Raw genomic sequence first — 16,445 nt, forward strand, 5'->3', positions numbered from 1 at the left:
AAATAACTTAAGCGGCCCACTTGTCTTTGAGGGCAGGTTCCACATCTCTTTGTAGCCTCAGAGCCTAAGAGTTCTTACTCAATGAAGCCTCACAGTCCACTGGGCTTCAGTCTCTTCAGCTGGGAGAGGAGTCGGCGTTAAGATCTCTCTCTCTCTTTTTTTGAGACAGGGTCTCACTCTGTTGCCCAGGCTAGAGTGCAGTGGTGCAATCTCGGCTCACTGCAACCTCTGCTTCCCAGGTTCAAGCAATTCTCCTGCCTCAGCCTCCGGAGTAGCTGGGACTGACTACAGGCACGCACCACCACGCCTGACTAATTTTTGTATTTTTAGTAGAGACGAGGTTTTGCCATGTTGGCCAGGCTGATCTCAAATTCCTGACCTCAAGTGGTCCACCCGCCTTGGCCTCCCAAAGTGCTGGGATTACAGGCGTGAGCCACTGTGCCTGGCTTTGATCTCTTTTATCTATATGAGGGATTCCCCCCTGCAACTGGAGTCAAGGGGTTTACATGTTTTCTGATTTTTTCTGAGTTTCCTTACCTACAGGCCAAAGGGAGAAATTTAGTGATAGGAAAATAATTATATCAAATAGGAGGTCAAATACAGACCCTTGGAATGGGCAACAGGGGAAAATGATGGTTATGACTGGTGAGGCAGTGGTGTTTTTCATGATGACCAGTTAGAAGGGCTGTTTTATTGTTGTCTGCATTGATGATAAGGGTCTGGGGCTAGTCCCTGCCATCCCTTACCTTTCCCTACTCCTCCATTTGGGGAAGACGCAGGGATTATAGTTTTTGGCTTTATGGATGCATCCTTAAATCCATAGACCTTTAATGCATTTGAAATTCACTTCCAAATGGTATAATAACTTCATATGGTTCCTGACTTGGGAGTACTGTAGTAAGTTTTTTCTTTTAGTTATATGCAAAACCTATAAAATATCTTATCTTATACAAAGTACCCATTTATTGGCATCTTCAGTTTCTTATGGAGTACAGAGATGAGATCATGTGATCATGTTTACTTTTACTATGCTTATTTTAGTCAACAAAGGGAATTTAGCTTAGGGAAATGTACCATCATTAAAGGTGGAATGAAGTACTGATTGAATATAGAATTTCCCGTACAGAAGCTTTTTTAAAAATGAGGTCTTTTTCCCCCCTTCAGTTGGAGGAGAATTTTAACCTGAACTATAGGATTTTCAGTTGTGTGGGTGCCGCCGCATGTCTCTGCATTGCAAAAATGGAGGTTGGGGGTTGGGGGACTTGGATCATAGGTGAGAGAGACAGATGAGAACAGGCGCTTCCACTTCACTCACAATGCCAGATAAATGTGGAACCTAGAGAGCCTATTGGTGTTGTCCTCCTGGTGTTATATGCTGCATTGACACCTCTTTGTTACCTCATTAAAGTTTTAAGGTCATATTTCTGGGGGTCACAAAAGACTGCCTGATTAGTTAGGACTCGTAGATAACAATAATAAAAAGAATCCTATTCAACCATTCATCAAACCACCAATTCTCAAATTATAGGTTTTGCATATAAGTAGAAGAAAAAACTTACTGCAGTACTACCAAGTCAGGAACAAATTCTCAAATTCCTACATATTTACATGAAGTGTCCTCGCCAATAGTCAGAACAGCCACATCCAGGGGCTGCATGTGGACGTGGTTGATATAACTGTGAGAGAGGGGGTGGCTCCTGGGAGTGGCAGCCCTGGTGCTGGGTGGTGGTAGTAGCACTGGGTGTCTTCTGAATGGGGATATGATGGAAAGTTAGGACAGGCTGTGGAGAAAGGGAACTCGGAACTCGTGGATCCAGAGAGGTGAATAAAGATTGATGAAGGCTGGATGAAGTGGATCATTAGTTGTTTTGTAGGATGCAAAGAGAAGGAGTGGAGAGTTGTGGGTGTGAATGAAGATAATGATTCCGTCATATACTTGGTAATTTGAATGTGTTACTTCATTGATTACTTCTCTGAGCCCTAAGAGACGAGTGCTTTTGCCATGCATAAGAAAGTCACACACTTAGAGGCAGAAACTGGATTCAAACTCACATGTATTGGGTGCCAAAGGCCACGTTCTTTCCACTGTGAAGTGTTGGGGAAATGGAAAGATTAGATTAAAAATCTGAAAATAGCATGCGCACCATCTGGAATTTTTAGATGGAAAAAATTGTGAATATTGACATTCTAACTTGAAAGAACCCAAAGAAAAAGAGCGTTTGATTGATTGCTCTGAGACCAGGTACAGATTCACCATCTCTTATCTGCAAATTCGAAACCCAAATGCCTTTGAATTCCAAAAGATTTTTCCTAAATTTGGTGAAGAGTTATTTGGCAGCAAAACCTAGTCAGAACTGACATGAAGCTGTTTATGATCTTTATGAATCTCATTTCCTGATATGCATACATTTTGCTGTAGAAAGCGGATGTGTTGTGTACCAGCATGTTACCCCAGACCCTGCTGGGGACATTATGATAGATGGTCTAGAATATGTCTATATAATTTGGAAAATCCTGAATTCAGAAGCATAACTGGGCCAAAGGTTTCTGACGGACCTGTGCAGCTGGTGTCCTCTATCTCCATCTCTTGGAAGTGCCTGCACCAGCCAACTGTTAGCACTGAAGAAACGTGAGAAGCTTCCACCAGAAGAGGGAGCTCTGACCCCACCAGACTTGTGAGAAAACAGTACATGTTGCAAAGGGCTAGAAGGTGGGAAGAGAGAGAGAGAGCATATATATGTCTGTTTATGCTTGGGAGACAATTGCTTTGAGATTTTAATACTTTGCACCTCGGTTAAGAGCCTATTTTTCTTCCTTTAGATGGGACAGGAACAAACATTCGGAATCCTTAATGTCCTGGAATTTTCTAGGTATGTTTCTCTTTCATACGTTTGAAATAAAATAATTATATTTATTTACCAACTTCATCAGAGTGTTTACATGATTGTATGGTATGATTCAATATATTACTTAAGTATTAAATATAATAAATGTATCTCCATAAACTCTTTTCTTCTTGGAATTTGTGACTTTCATTAAAGAAAGTGAAGTAGGTTATTTGTTTTATTCAAGAGAAATGCTCTACTTCCATGTCCTCCTTTTTCTTTAGATTTCCAGAGCCTGATGTTCTCGCATCAGCAGCTGCAGACATGTCTGAATAGTTTGGAGCATGTGATGGGGGCATTATTTTCATTGGCGTTTCCCAAGTCCCATGAGGTCATTCCTCTTGCTCCATTTGAGCACTCCTCTGGAGATCTGAGAAACTGACAAATGATGACAGATGAGATCATTTCATCCCATTAGAGGCTGGGTCCACGTAGGGAAGTTTTCCTGGACTTATTCGGAAGCATTCTTCCCCAGTACAATTTTAAAAAGTTAGACCCAGGAATATTTGTTGGACTTTTTTGTTCACGTAGAACATTCATAGTTGGTTATAAGGAAACATATCTTAATTTTTTGTTTCTTTGCCTCTTTTTAACATGGAATTGTCAGTACTAAAGCAAAGTTCTGTTGCTATCTCAAAGGCATCTTTTCCTATTATTAAAATTAGGTGGATTTTTGAATAACCTTTGTTAAACAGTGTTATAAAGCTCTGTCTGCTTTATAAACTATTTTTAATAAGGATTAGTTTTTTATCTTTGTGTAGGAAATACTTTCCAGCCCTAGTCTTTAGTTTTAGGATTGCAGGCATCGACTTGGAACCATGGGGAGGGGAGGAGGGATGGTGATGGCTCATGTAGGAAGTGGTGACAGTGTCCCTGCATGTGGAGGTGAGCGACGTGCTAGGCATCTCTCCAAACTGTGTGCTTCATCTTTTATTGGAAACTGTGCAGTGCCCCGTGATTACAGTAACTGGGACCAGCAGTTATTGGACAGGCAAGGAGGAGGAGAAAAGGGAGTTAGATAAAAACAGGTGAATATGGATAGAGACACAAGGATGTATTAAAATGTATATATGGGAGAATAAGAAAGAACAGAAAGATGATTTGTGGTTACAGTGGTGAGTCTATTTCTTTTTCACAGACTCATCTCTTTCCCAGTGCCACTTAATCTTGATAATACTCCCTCGAAGTAGTTGCTTTACACATTGAGAAACTGAAACACGGGTTTCAAGAACTGCTAGGAGTGCCCACCTCTAAGATAGTTGAGAGAGAATGCAAATCCAGGTCAGCTAGAGCACTATAGGTTAGGATGTGGGAATTTACCCAGAGATGAAGAGAGACTCTCCCCCACTCTTAGAGACTTATAGTCCATTGGGAACCACCACACTGAAAGGCCACAGAGATGGGTGGTCTAGGGCCCTCTGTAGTTGGAGTGTGCTTCAGCAGGATGAAATGTTGGCAAAGGAGGATCAGAATGTGTAGAAGAGGAGAATGGTGAGTCCCGTGTGTGCTCGAAGCCTGGTGGTGGTGCATGGGAGGGTTGGTGGGAGATGAGGTGAGGCTGCACAGGTGGACGGAGAGCAGTAAGAAGAATTCATAGGCGGTGGAGACTCACTGAGGGCTCGGTGGGTGAGGATGGGCCATGAGGAAAGACGTGTGAGGAAGTGTAGATGCTGCGGTGAGGGGAGAGAGAGTTCCTTGGTGCTAAATTGGGAGTGTTCTGTGAGTTTGTGATTTCTTTCTACTCCAGTTAAAAGATGACACAGGGAGGAGCTTCTGAGTTAAGTGGATCTATACTGAGTCTCCCACTTTCCTACCTACTGGGCAAGTTACTTGATAGCTTAGAGGTGGAAAATAAAGAATATTTTTAGAGAGTAGAGTCAGAAGTCAATCAGATGTGGACTGTCAGTGCTGGAATTCTCCTTTTCTGTTTTTCCTACTGCAAATAGCGGTCCTAGTCTATTTTCATGGCAGGGAAAGAAATAGGCTTATGTTCATTAGATGTAAATAAAAAGAGTAGGAGATACACAGTTAGGTCCTACTTTGAAGAAAAAGGCAGGGAAAGATAGACTTTGTTCATTTTTAGGAACCCCAGACCCCCTTTTGTTTTGATTGGTGTTCAGCTGTGGGATATGCATCCTGTAAACAGACCAATGATGACTTTTTTTTTTTCACTCTCCCAGTGACAGAAAAAGAATGTCTGTAATTGTTCGAACTCCTTCAGGACGACTTCGGCTTTACTGTAAAGGGGCTGTAAGTACCGGAGAAGCGTTGTGCGTAGCGGAGTTCTTGGCAGCTTTGTTAATCTGCCGCTTTTCCTAACTGCTTTCCTCATCATTCCCTGATTGTTTGTCCAGAGTTGAAAGACTGTTTCAGGTAGGCTGTGAAGTTGACTTAGTAGTAAAAGCCCACTGAAGATAATGGTGGTTCAGGGCAGTGTGGCAAAGATGGTCAGTGAAAAGCTTACCGAAATCGTTGGTTTCAGAAACAGTGACTCCACGTGTCATGCAAAATCCTTGAATGTGAATTCTTATTCCAGTTTTACCAGCATTGTGTTTTGACTTTGGGAAGACAAAGTAATTTGTGTTGACCTATGATAATCTTGAGTATTCTGATATATATTGGTTCTCTAGCACCTCTTCTTCTCAATTGTTATGTTTTTTTTTTCATACATTATAGAGAGACGTGTTTTAGGTACAAAGGCAATGTCCATGTGTAGCTGCATTATTACTGCACCTTTTAGTCAGTTTCCTAGGTCAGGCTTTTTGTCCTGTATACCTTCTAGTAACCAAATCTAAATGGTTTATCTCAAAGGAAAGATGTTATTGCTTATGAGTCTTACTTATAGAACTAGATCCTGTTAAATTGTAGTCTTATGTATTGAGGGAAAGAATTATTAAACTTATTTTATTTGACTATGTCAAGAATACAGAGCTCTCCTAGGATTAATTAGTGGTTGACAGTATTACTAATCTTTACCAGTTGTGGCAAGAAGGGTGGTTTTATTTGAGTACACGATGACTAGAGCTTTTTACAAATGAAGGAATGCATGGGAATTCTAAAGGCATTATATTTGGACTCGCTAAAGAATTCTGTGTTTATGGTAAAATGACTTGAATTAAGCTCATCTAGGTTTTGTTCTCATATGATATATTTTTAAAACTTTTTGTTTATTCATTTGCCATTGTGTTCTAAGTACCACATCGAGTACAACAGGTGTCAGTGTGAGGTGGTAGAGAGAGGAGGGCTGTCAGTATAGAAGAGGTACATGAGAAAATGTTGCAAAGGCGTATTGTATTTTTATAGGATGTAATTCTCTCCAAAACCAAACTCAGTTTAAAAAAATTTTTGTAATAGCCTAAAACTATGCAATTTGTAACACATTTGATGGATTATCTGTGGGATCTGGTCCCCCAACCCTTCTTGTCAGTCATGGAAATAGTCATAGGCAGATGAGCTGTGCACCTGTGTGTTTCTTGGCAGAACTGAGTTCAGCGCCCAGTGGGTTGTGCCCTCTGTGCTTGGGAGCTCCTCCTGTATTGGGAGGCAGGGTTGTACTTGAGTAATTTGGGATGTGCATTTTACCCTTTCCCCTTCTGCGCAAACGCCTGATAAACTTTGGGATATGAGTTTTGCAAATTTTGGTGAATATAGGCCCCCATGTATTCCAATGATTCTCCTGTATTTCTGGTTCTCCCCAGCATATTTTTGTTTGGCTTTTAAGATACAGATTTTGGTTTTGTTGGACACATTCATACCAATTTGTTTTCCAAAGCTCATGTGTGAGCCCAGCCAAATGCTAAATTCCTACTTACCCACTTGGGTATTCTCATGCATGTTAGATAAACAGAAACAAAGCCGTGCTTAGTATGCTGGCTGGAAGGTTTACTGAAGGCTTTGCCAGTCACAATGTTTCCCTATTTTATAGGATAATGTGATTTTTGAGAGACTTTCAAAAGACTCAAAATATATGGAGGAAACATTATGCCATCTGGAATACTTTGCCACGGAAGGTAAGTGGAATTTGGAAATGCTGTTTTTGGCCATTGGAGCTGTACTTTCAAGCATGTTGTCTTGATTTCCAGGAGCACATTCTTCCAGTGCCTGCCCCATCCCCTCCTGTGCCCATGGCAGTGACAAGATGCATAGCCAAATCCAAACTCAGTTACCTGTAGATGCCTCTGTCACTCATCAGCAGTGGTGCAGAGGGAGAGGCAGGCCAACGCACAACGTGTAGAATCACCTTTAGTTACTAGTCCCTTTCTCAGAAAACTCATATGGTTATTTTCCTGTCCCTCTCTTGGTGTCCTTATGTCACTGGCTTATCCATGACTTAAGGAAATAATAATTCATGGAACCCATAGTGAGCAGGAAAGGAGTTCTCTGGAAGGCTATAAAGAACATTGATGTCAGGTGTTCCTGCTAGCGAATGTCATGATAGCTGGAGCCACACTCAAGTGCTAACTGCTGCTTTCTGGCCACTGGCTCTGCGTGCATGCACATATGAGCACACGCTCACACACATGCATGGGTGTGGCTGCCTGAAAGCCTGGATCTTTCATGGGATAGCACGTAGGGCCTTTCCTTGCTGTCTTGAAACACACTTCCCACCTCCTCTGCTTGCTGAAACCTGTCTACTGCACATGGATCATGCACAGCTCCCGAACCTCTCTGCCATGGAGAATTCACTCTTCTGACTTCTCGTGCACTCTCAGCCTTACGGAAGAGGTAGTTTATATTAGAATACAGGAGAGCTGTTTTTAAAGGTCCCTTGGTAGATGTGGGAGTGTTGAATTGGAGTGACGTAAAGCACAGAGTCTCTTCAATTTTTTTGGGCATGCTGATGGAAAAGGGAGCACAGGCTGTCCCCTAGGAGGTCACACGTTCTGCCTGCCTCCATTCACCAGTGGCTGTCTTGCAGGCTTGCGGACTCTCTGTGTGGCTTATGCTGATCTCTCTGAGAATGAGTATGAGGAGTGGCTGAAAGTCTATCAGGAAGCCAGCACCATATTGAAGGACAGAGCTCAACGGTTGGAAGAGTGTTACGAGATCATTGAGAAGGTAACCGCACACAATACAGTCTTTTCAGCTCCATGAAGGACTTAACCACCTATTTCACAAAGTCTTTGAACAGGAATCCTTTTACTATGTAGGGATGTTCTCTTTTCTTGTGTCTTAATGAACCGTTAGCTCTGAATCATTTTCTTTGCTTTAAGAAGCACTTAATTTTCATGGTCTTTCTGAAAGCTCTAGCCACCCTCAGCTAAACATTAATGATAGCTTAAGAAATATCAGGTCAAAAACAGCATCAGCGACTTTCTGGGTTTGCTTAAGATTAGGCTTAATGAGATTAACTCACGCTGTTGAGTTACAGGAGCAATCAGAATGCTGTGGAGGCTGGTTAGATGTTGTACATGCTAAGCTTTCTCGCACTAACTTATTCTAATGATATTTAAACTTTGCCGTTGCTACTCCACATTGCCTACTTTGATTTTGTTGTTGTTGTTATTCTTTTCAGTTTATCCTAAGGCTTTAGCTCACTTTCAATGTATTGGTTTCCTTCAAGTGTGGGAGCTGGGTTTCAGCTTTTTCTGTCTCATGTTGGCAGCCATAGGGCCATCCAATTTCCAGTTTCTATAACTTTTTTTTTTAAATATAGAGACAGGGTTTCCCTCTGTTACCCAGGACCCAGGCTAGAATGTAATGGTGCAGCCATAGGTTACTGCAGTCTCAAACTCCTGGGTTCAAGCTAACCTCCTACTTCAGCCTTCTGAATAGCTGGGACTATAGTCTCATGCTACCATGACTGGCTAAGTTTCATATTTTTTGTAGAGATGGGGTCTTGCTATGTTTCCCAGGCTGGTCTCAAACTCCTGGGCTCAAGCAGTCCTCATGCCTTGGCCTCCCAAATCCCAAAGTACTGGGATTATAGGTGTGAGCCACCATGTCTGGCCCAGTTTCCATAACTTTGAAACCATCACTTATTTACTGTTTTCATTCCTTTGTTGGTTTAAAAAAATTCTCCTCTGCTTTTTTATACTCAGTTTTTTTTGTTAAGTTTTATATTCAGTTATTTATATTCAGTCTTTTTAATGTACTGAATTAAAATGAACTGAATAAAACTGAATTCAGGTGTTTATTTGCCCTGTTTTACTGGAAATAGCCAAAATTATTTTTAGAATTAGAAAAAGGTGATTAAATAGGTGATGTGCCTGTGGTGGATGCTCAAGAGTTGGATCTTCCCACAGTCTGTGACCAAGTAGAGGTGCTATGTCCTGGAGAGACTTGGGATGTGAGTACATGGAGCAGGCCGTTTGTACAGTCTCTGGAATTTGCCCGACCAGCAGGCACAGCGCGGGCAGCTGGAGGGAACCAAACATCCACACCCATCCTCAGCGTGAGCTGATCTGCCCTGGGCCTTTAAGAGGACCAAAAGGGGCAACATTTTATAGCTACCCTCAATCTTAAGATACTTGGATTTTTTTTCTCTCACTGTTAAATCCTTAGCACCACAGGTCTCTTACTCCTATTTTGCCAGGTAAGCGTATTATCTAGAATTAGTTCTCCTCCTTTGTTAAATGTGACATAATATGCTACTCATTAGTGGACTGAGAGGAAGGGCTCAGGTACTGTCAGTGTCCTCGGGATAACCTGCCCATCTGCTCTGCTGCCAGATGGCTTCTATTCTAACAAGCCCCTGTATCAAGAAATCAGTGATGAGTACTGGGCTGCCTGTGTGTGTAGAGTGAGTCCGCCATTGCAAGGCATTTGGAAATGCCATCCATCCAGATGCCATCTGTAGACACAAGTATAAAATAGAGGAAATAGAACAACTGTCTCAGAACCGTTTGATTGCCTTTCTTTGTCAGAATTTGTTAGTGCTGTTCTTAAGTATGTGCCAATCTTTAACTGAGGATATTTTTTCAATCTAGAATTTGCTGCTACTTGGAGCCACAGCCATAGAAGATCGCCTTCAAGCAGGAGTTCCAGAAACCATCGCAACACTGTTGAAGGCAGAAATTAAAATATGGGTGTTGACAGGAGACAAACAAGAAACTGCGATTAATATAGGTAATTATTTTTACAAATAATTTCCTGATGCTGGGTTTTGTATTTGTTTTTCAAGTATCTTTTAAATGTGTCTAAATGTTTCTCAAATTCATTGACAGATGATGTTTTGTAGGAATCTTCATTCACAAGGCTAAGGAAAATTGACCCAAATCAAATGAAGATGCCTTCATGCCTGTTACAAACATTAAAACTATCATAGTTCCTGGAAAAGAATTAGACACACTTACATAGGGCATAGAATTCAAGATTTGACAGCTTTGATTTTCTTATTGCTTTCTTCACAAAATTTTAGTCTGAGACTAAGAGAGCATGTTTTTACTAGGTTTAAATATGCGTTATTATTTTATGTAATTATAACCATTTTAATGGTTTTGCCCATTAATGGGCTTTTCTAAGAGCCTTGCGTCTTTCCCTTCCCAGCTTGTTGACAACTTCTTTGACTGCAGAGCATCACAGAGATGAAAATTGAAGAAAAGGAATTTAAGTCAGGATAACTCTGCCGTTGTTAAAGGAGCACGTTTTAAGTTTGAAAAGGAGTTGAAGCTACTCATTTTTTAAAAATCTAATCTTGATTATTTGAAATATTTAAACACTATCTGGTACTTTGATCAGCATTATGGTGTAACAAGACCTGGTGCATATGTGGTAAAATGAACACATAAGGACTGCATAACTTAGAATAGCTTGCTAGAAGTAGACTCTATTTCTATATCTGTTTCTATGTCAGTGCTCTGTGTTTTAGGAAGAAACCTGCTAGAGCCTTTGTATTTAAGTGACTGTAGTCCTCTTCAGAGTAGTCTTCTTGGAATATTCTCAACATAATCCAATGGTGTCCCTTTCCTGAAAATCTTATCTTTGAATCAGCTTTGTCTCTCATGTAACCTCAGTTGTAAATAATACCTGCCTTCTTGGATAAATTTGATTTAAAAAAATAGACAAAAGCCATGTAATCATTTCTTGTCAGGGATATAGCTAATTAAATGGAAGTTGGGCTCCCAAACAACTGAAGTTAAGCTCACAAGAGAGTGACATAGGATTCATAAACAGTCCCTGAAGAATCAGCCATAGACTTTGTCCCTGGATTTGTGCTGGTTGTCATTCAGATGCATGGTTTTGGAGAACAGTATGATGGTATTTTAGTGCAGAATCATCACTGCTACTAGAAAATACAAACCCAAGCTTACAGCCCTTTGATGATGTGTCAGTAGCATTTTTACAAATGAAGAATAACACATTTGCTTTTTGTATGCTATATTTCTGTATAAGTATATACACTGACCCTTTATGTGTTATTTTTCATGTAAGTTTGGCCTAAAAAACCTGCTATGGATCTGTGGCCCCTGTTGTTTGCATGCTAAGTTGACTGTTACCCTGAAATACTTACCTAAAATTTAGGTGATATGCTTTCCACCCTATTAGAGCAATGTGAAAAAAGTGGATAACCCCTCAAGTTAAAATTGAGCTGTAAAGTGGTAACCTTTCTTAGTTTTCCAGATCTTGAGCGTTCCCGCTGGCCTAATAACCTATGTGTGTCACTGGCCCTAGACTGAACTACCTTCAGTGTGTTCTTGGATGTGCCCTGGCTGGAAAAGCACCACAGCTCCCTCTCACTGCCTCTCATCTACACCGCCTGGCCCCTGGGAGCACACGCAGCCCTTTTTCGTGTGTGTTCATTTTATTATACCTGAGCCTATCTAGCTAAGTTTGGGATAAACACAAGAGAAAGCAAAGTGCTGAAAATCAACCCAGAAAACACAAATGGATTATTACTCAAAAACGAAAGTTTTACTTGTATGCGATGAGGCTGCTCTGAGCCTTATGAGATAATTAATACCTGTCCAAACAATTTTTTAAAAATAACGATTGTATTATTTTGTACTTTTTTTCTAAGTGGGTGTAGTAACGTGTATTGCTCATGCCAGAACCGCTCACATCATTTGCTATCTCTTAATTGATCTTTCTTAGCAGGTACTCTCCAAGACCGCTAGAAGATGATGCTTTATAAGCTGAGGACTTTTTGTCAAAGTCTTATGTTTATCCTGGAGGCTTTCTCTATTCACATTTTATCTAGTGTATCAGTCAGATTCAAACACATCTTGGGTGTTACTAAGTAAGCTTCTAACAGCTAGACAATTGATTTCTTTGAGAGAGCTATGTCTGAATTGTTTCTTCACTTCACCTTTGGAAGTGAAGCTTGTAGCCTTGGGTGACGCCGAGAATTTAAATGTCGTCTTGTGATTTAAAGTATCTGTCAAGCCTACAAATGATGCAGAAGGCTCAGAAAAGCATATACATCCGGACATTTTATTAGACTTTTCAGTGTGAGACCACAGGCGGCAGCTGTCAGCAGCATGAGGTCATGCTCTAGATACAGAGTGGGTTTCTAAGCCTGTTTTCTAGTCATATAGCCCTCATACCCCTGGTAGTATGAACCATTATGGACCTGTCTCCCATAATACTTTACATTTTCATGCATCCTGTGTGGATTTTAAGGTATCCAGAAGATATTTGGGAAGATCAAGTATCTAGCAGTTCTCCTTCTAGATGAAAAAAGGGAAACAGAGCAAGTAAATGGAGTGTCTGGCAAGTGCCAGGCACTATACTAGGAGTGTTTTCTGAAAACTCTTTTTTTAATATTTACATATGAACATTCTTATAGCTCGAGGAGGAAATTCTACATTTCCCAGGGCTATACCCTACTTAATGACCAAACTGGTACTAGGTCTCAGGGCTCTTGACTTCTGGTGTGGGGCTTATTTAGAGGGTTTCACATAGCTTTTGCAAAAAATGCTTTCTGAAATTTGATTTATAAGACCACGGAGAATGGTGCTACATTTCATCCATTCTAAGGTGCGCATTGTTTTTACATTTGAATGTCTCTGAAATGGGGATGTCTTATAGTTGTTGACTCTTAGCTTTTAATTGTCAGCATTATCTTAGTGGTATGTACCATAAGAGTTCATCTTTAGATTTGGTGACATTAATTATCTTTGGTGTTTGGGGGTGTTGGCTCTTTCTAGAGTTTGGTTTTTTAAAATATATATATCTATCTCGTAGTTTGAGAATTTATTTTTAAAGTTTAACTTTTTATTCATACCTTAGGGAAAAAAAAACACACAGTCAAATCAAGTTCCAAGACATATGTGTCTCCTGTAAGCCAGTGAATTTTATGTAGACAATCATCTTGTGTATAGGCTTTAGTAGTTTGAAATTGGCATGTTGCCAGAATCCTGCAACACTGTGCTTGAATTTATGCTAACTAGCTGTGTTTTGAGGAGTTGGCGATTTTCTCTTTTAGCTTAAACATTTGGCATCAGCTGGTCTAAAGTGAAATTTCAGATGTAGCCCTTGTGAATTTCGTAGTGGTCATTTCCTTATTACCACTGAATAAAACATCTATTAAATAGTTATGCAATAGATGTGGAGTTTTCGCAGTCTGTAATTTTTTTTAATGGATGTAGGATGAGTGAGAACAAAATCCTAGTGTGTATTCCATTTTAAAGTAATTAAGTTGGCATTAGCTTTCCTCTTAAACCATTTCTGAATTGAAATTTAAAGTCTTTCCCCCACCCTCCCTGCATTTTGTTACCCATCATTTGATACTTTTAAAACCATTTCTTATGGTCTTAGAGGTTTATTTTTTAAATTTTAATACATTTTATTGTGTATAAGGTAAACAATATGATGTTATGAGATACATATAGATTATCTTTGAAGTTTAATTTTAGGAAGTGACTCAATATGTCACTTGCCCCTCCTGTAATTGCCTGTACATTTTCTTGTTCATTAAAAGGAAGGTGAGTTGCCATTCTCAGGTGAAGCTGGGCTGTGAGGGTGACAACACTGGTGATGTTCTCAATCTTACTGCTGTTTTTCACAGAAGATTCAGTCCTGTATTTCTTGATTACCTGCAGCTAACATTGCCAGGTGCTCCACTATAAGCTTGGGCAACTTACATTCCACACTTGGGGCATGAGTTAATTATGAGACAAATCAGAGAATGAAACAGATGAGGAAGTACCAATTGTGCAGTGTAGATGTTAATTATGACTGGCTTTTGTAATAGTTACTAGCAAATGTTATCTATTATGTGCCAGATACTGCACTAAGTCCTTTACAGATGTTTTATATTTAATTACCTTGGAGAATTTAAAAGGCATTATCCCCTTTTAAAGATAAAACTGAGGCACAGAGAGATGAAGTAACTTAGCCTAGGTCACACAGATGTGAGAAAGCTGAAAATCTGAGCACTTAACCACAACACACAGTGTTCATTTCTCAGAAGGAACAATATGAGTTGTGAAGGACCAGGGAAGTCTTCCTGGATGAGAGGAGTTTAAAACTTGAGCCTTCAGAGTTTGTTTAAAACAAAAATGACTGAGAATAGAATGGGTCAGGATGTCCCAACGTGGGGAGAAGCCGTGAGGTGAGGTTGAGGGAGCATGTTCTTCTGTGTGGCGAGGGTTCCTGAGAAGGGCCTGAAGGGTCTCAAGGGAGAGGTGCCCAGGCGTGTGCTCCAGGGACAAGGCCTCAGCTCCCTGGTTCTCTGGATGATGAGGGGCCCTGGACGGGCTCTCTTTGATCCCACCTGGGATAGCTTAAAAGACCGTCTTTTGTCACGCATTCTTGTTGTCTGCCAGTGTTTTTCATACAGGCAAACACTGACTGACCAGATTCTCTGTAAAGCTATTGAGAACCAGTAACATGCTCACTGCGGGTTGGTACCATGTTGAATCCTGTGATAGGTAGCTTGGTGGATGTGATCTCAGGATATATGGTGTGGAAGGATACATTGTTCCTGACTTTTTCAAAAATGTCTCCAGAGAAATCTGGATTTGATATCAAAACCAGTGTTCTTCTTTTTTAAGGAGGAAACAGGTTGAGAGAGCTGAGAGATTTGGTTTAGTAATATTTTCTAGTGTGAAGCATTATCTTGTATTAAAATCAAGTCCTGCCGTAAGTACCATAGACTATATAATATTTTGGCTTCTTTGAATGTTGATTATACTCAGGTAGTAGAAAGACTAAACCCTTTTGTAGTATACTGTTAATTTCAACTATAGTAAAAAATGAAATCCCAGAGGTTCTCCTCTCAGTCATTTTATGGCCATCTTGTTAGATTGCGAGATTAAAGAAGTAGACCTCAATTTACAAGTTTGGATTGACATTCTATACCTGGCTCTTCTCCAAGAGTTGATCTCATTTTATCCAAAAACATTAGAAATCAAGCACACCAAATGTGGATTGACACAATTTAATTTGCTACATTAGTTAAGCCACAATTAACTGGGTTAAACTTCCCTGGTCTGTCTAGTGCGAGTGCTCCAACTGATAATTCTCTAAACAAAATCTCACTTCCGTATCCAAACTAAAAACAGCAACAACAAAACCCTTAACCTGTTTCTTCTCAGAAGCCTTTAGTTTTGTATATTTAAATTCATGAAAGTGTCAGTAGTTTTTTTTTCTCTCTCCCCCTGCCATGGCTAGAAAAAAAAAGACTGAGTTTTTCCATAATATCTTTGTGTAGCTTCAGTTGTCAAATGGCATTTTGCTTAAATTGAAAAATATAAAATAAAGCAGCAAGCGAGGGCTTAAAAATTACAGCCAGCTTCTGCAGCTGTTGTTGAAGTAAAAAACTACCAGTAAATCCTTTTGCATTAGTTACACTAAATTTGTAACAGTCTATATTGCATGAAGTTGCTGGAAGTCTCTGGGGATGAAGAAAGAATAAATCTAACATAGAGGGAAATGATTAAAGTTGCAATATCCCTCTTTGCAAGTGAAAAGAAAATGTAGATCTCCCTTCTGGACCTAATCTAAGGACTTATAGGAAGGAAGAATGCATTTGTAAAATTTTAATGGGAAACAAAGAGTTTGATTATTCTAGTCCTACCAGGCAGAGCTTTTAATGGCATTTTGAGAGGGTCTCAGTTTTATCCATCACTGTTGTTAAAATACAGACTTGAACTAGTTTGTAAATGTATAGAAAATTGCTTCTTGTTCCCCCCTCCTTTTTTTTTGCTTTAGAGATGTAACAGGTATTTGCCCATGTGGTATTGTGATTTAAAATTATTCAGTTTGTTTTGGCTTTAAAAACAATATGTGTTTGTTTTAACAAGAGAAATAATCTGATTCCCTTGAGATAACTGTTGTTAGCAGCCTTGCCTATGTCTTTTTCATATTGCCTTAAAAAATTAACATTTGGATGAAAAGCCATAATTTTGCACTTTAAAATTTGATCTCGGAGGTGCTTTACAAAATGTTCTACATGGCGGTCCTTAGGAAGGATGTACTTTCTGAAATACACAAGCGAAATTTTTTTACTGTTTCCTTCAACCCCTTCATTCCCCCAAAAACCCACAACATGGTTTTTCTTGGTCTTAATTTTTGTCTATCTTGAATTTCATTTTGTACCCGTTAGGAGGATTTCTCAGGGATGAAAAGGGAACCTGCTAGTAGGTCTGAGCACATAAATGCAGCAGTTCTGCTCCT

The 16,445-nt window shown here is 39.9% G+C and overlaps 1 protein-coding gene across 4 annotated transcripts in view; it reads left to right on the top strand.

Moving 5' to 3' along the window:
• Window positions 1–16,445, top strand: part of ATP8A2 (ATPase phospholipid transporting 8A2) — a 657,192-nt gene that overhangs the window by 194,837 nt on the left and 445,910 nt on the right. For all 4 annotated transcript variants that reach the window (XM_034936476.3, XM_055096569.1, XM_008971630.3 and 1 more), the window contains 5 exons: window positions 2,821–2,870; window positions 5,066–5,135; window positions 6,811–6,895; window positions 7,804–7,943; window positions 9,815–9,953. In XM_034936476.3, the coding sequence (XP_034792367.1) occupies window positions 2,821–2,870; window positions 5,066–5,135; window positions 6,811–6,895; window positions 7,804–7,943; window positions 9,815–9,953 (484 nt within the window). The remainder of the gene's footprint in view (window positions 1–2,820; window positions 2,871–5,065; window positions 5,136–6,810; window positions 6,896–7,803; window positions 7,944–9,814; window positions 9,954–16,445) is intronic.

The sequence above is a fragment of the Pan paniscus genome, chromosome 14 (assembly GCF_029289425.2).
Source record: "Pan paniscus chromosome 14, NHGRI_mPanPan1-v2.0_pri, whole genome shotgun sequence".
In the NCBI taxonomy this organism is placed as follows: Eukaryota; Metazoa; Chordata; class Mammalia; order Primates; family Hominidae; genus Pan; species Pan paniscus.